Source organism: Clarias gariepinus, chromosome 4, assembly GCF_024256425.1.
Source record: "Clarias gariepinus isolate MV-2021 ecotype Netherlands chromosome 4, CGAR_prim_01v2, whole genome shotgun sequence".
Lineage (NCBI taxonomy): Eukaryota > Metazoa > Chordata > Actinopteri > Siluriformes > Clariidae > Clarias > Clarias gariepinus.
The window spans coordinates 5,333,272-5,335,460 of record NC_071103.1 but is presented as its reverse complement, the minus strand read 5'-3'; the positions used below and the strand labels follow the sequence as shown (position 1 = coordinate 5,335,460).

The following is a 2,189-nucleotide window of genomic DNA, read 5'->3' as shown; positions in this document are numbered from 1 at the left end:
TAATAATAAAAATAATAACAATAATAATAAATTTAGAGCATTACTACTACTACATTTTCACAGCGCAAATTTACAGGTACTGCCTGAATGATTATTTATACTAAATCATGCATCGGGGTGTGTAAATGACCAATTTAATTCACACAGATACGTTTGAGCTGAAGGATGCAGGTGTGTGTGTGTGTGTGTGTGTGTGTAGGTTTTAGTGTATGTTCAAGGTGGGTGGGGAGTTTTTCATTTTTCTTTTCATTTGATCTATAATAGTAATATACATTTAATTCATTTTTTATATGTTTATGTATGACAATTGTTAAATTAATAAAAAAAAAAAAAGAAGCGATGAGATTGGCTCGTCAGGTCGCGCCATGTTTTGTTTAAAAATCTGAAGACTACATGATAAGCTTGCTCAAAATGTGGAAAATTCTTCTATACATCAGTTTTCAAGTAAAATGTTTTGGTATAGACAACCTTGTGTGTCAGAGAATTATAATTTGCTAAAATGAGCAAAGGTTTTTATAACATTTATCACATTTTTAACTGTTTATATACACAAGTTTGCAAATGAAGTTATAAACATGTATATAATGTGATATATTGTGCACATAATAGAAAACATTTAACATCTCAAAATTTGAAACACAGAAACCTAGAAATCTCCCTTCATCTGAACTAAATATCTAATAAAGTAGGTTAAAAAAAATTAAAAATAAAAATTTAAGAACTAATAAATTTATCCATTCATTCATTTTCTATACGGCTTAGGCACAATACGAGGTACACCCTGGACAGGATGCCAATCCATCGCAGTGTACACACACATACATGTACATACACACAAACACACACATAAATACATGCTTAATTCATCCTCTTTTCAAATGCTGCATATTTGGCTATCCAAGTTTTGTAGTGAAAATTACTCAGATGCATGAGGACATAGTGGTCCTCCTCTCTGAAACCTTACTGACAAAATTTGTGCAATGACCACAGCAAGTAGGAAACCACTCACCCAGGATCTTACGAAATAATTTCCTAAATCTCTGCCCCACAAAGGCATAAATGATGGGGTTGAGGCAGCAGTGACTAAAGGCTATGGTTTCCACCCAATTCATAGCCATGCTCAGGTCTTGATACCACTCACAGCTTTGCATGTACCCCAAGAGTTGCAGGAACTTCAGGAAGATGACAATGTTGTAGGGCGTCCAGAAAAGGAAGAAAACAATAACCAAGACCAACATGAGTCTGACAACTCTATATTTCTTCTGAGATTTTATGCTCAATAAGACTGGGATAATACGGGAGTAGCAGAACACCATCACTGAGAGGGGAATAATAAAGCCAAAGATGTTTAGCTCAATGTAAAAGAATGGTTTCCACGGTGTCCCTTCTGGATACTCCTTAGTGCAGATAGATGCATTCATTGAGTTATTCTTTACTTTGGATGAAATGATGGTTGGTACAGAAGCTCCCAAGCTGAGTGCCCATATAAAAAAAAACAGGGCTATACTAGCTCTGACAGATCGGTGCCTAAAGGAGAGACAGGTATAGGTGTGGACGATGACAGCATAGCGGTCCACAGTCATGAGAATCATAAAAAAGATACTTCCATAGAATCCCAGCATGTAGAGCGCAGTCACTGCTTGGCAAGTGAAGTTTCCAAAGGTCCACTCAGATATGGCGGCATAGTGAGCCCAGAAAGGCAATGAGCTCAGGAAGAGGAGGTCTGAAAGAGCGAGGTTTAAGATGCACAGGTCTGACATGTTGGATATTTTGTGGTACCTGACCAGGACACACACCACCAAGCCGTTGCCAATGAATCCCACAAAGAAGACCATGCTGTAGAGTGTGGGGAGGAAAACTTGGCTGAATGACCTTACATCGCTGTTGTTGCAGGCCTGGTATTTGTGATCATCCTTATTTAAGTTATCATAGTCAGGGTATTCATCTGTTTAAGAAAAAACAATGTCAGCTTTGTTATGATACCTCACTAAAGAATAAGCTAATAACATTTATATACAAAAGTACTGAGCATAGTCCACAGCTATAAAAATGTACAATAGGGCAATAAACAGTATATTCATGAATACATTGGTTTGATTGGCCTAAAGTGTGTGTTTAAAGGATGTGTGTTGTTTTTAAACAACACAGCATAATTAAAATTGTAATGAAAAACAGGTAATGTAGGAAGA

At 36.5% G+C, this 2,189-nt stretch overlaps 1 protein-coding gene across 1 annotated transcript; it reads right to left on the bottom strand.

Annotated features, from left to right (window-relative positions):
- Positions 1–672: 672 nt before the first annotated feature.
- Positions 673–1,928, bottom strand: LOC128520340 (CX3C chemokine receptor 1-like). Its single transcript, XM_053494537.1, has one exon. It carries the CDS (start codon positions 1,833–1,835, stop codon positions 921–923), a length of 915 nt encoding a protein of 304 aa, XP_053350512.1. The 5' UTR covers positions 1,836–1,928; the 3' UTR covers positions 673–920.
- Positions 1,929–2,189: the final 261 nt, after the last annotated feature.

Bases quoted from the DNA above. Each gene is read 5' to 3' on its own strand.
- LOC128520340 (XM_053494537.1), bottom strand. From the start codon at position 1,835: ATGGTCTTCTTTGTGGGATTCATTGGCAACGGCTTGGTGGTGTGTGTC.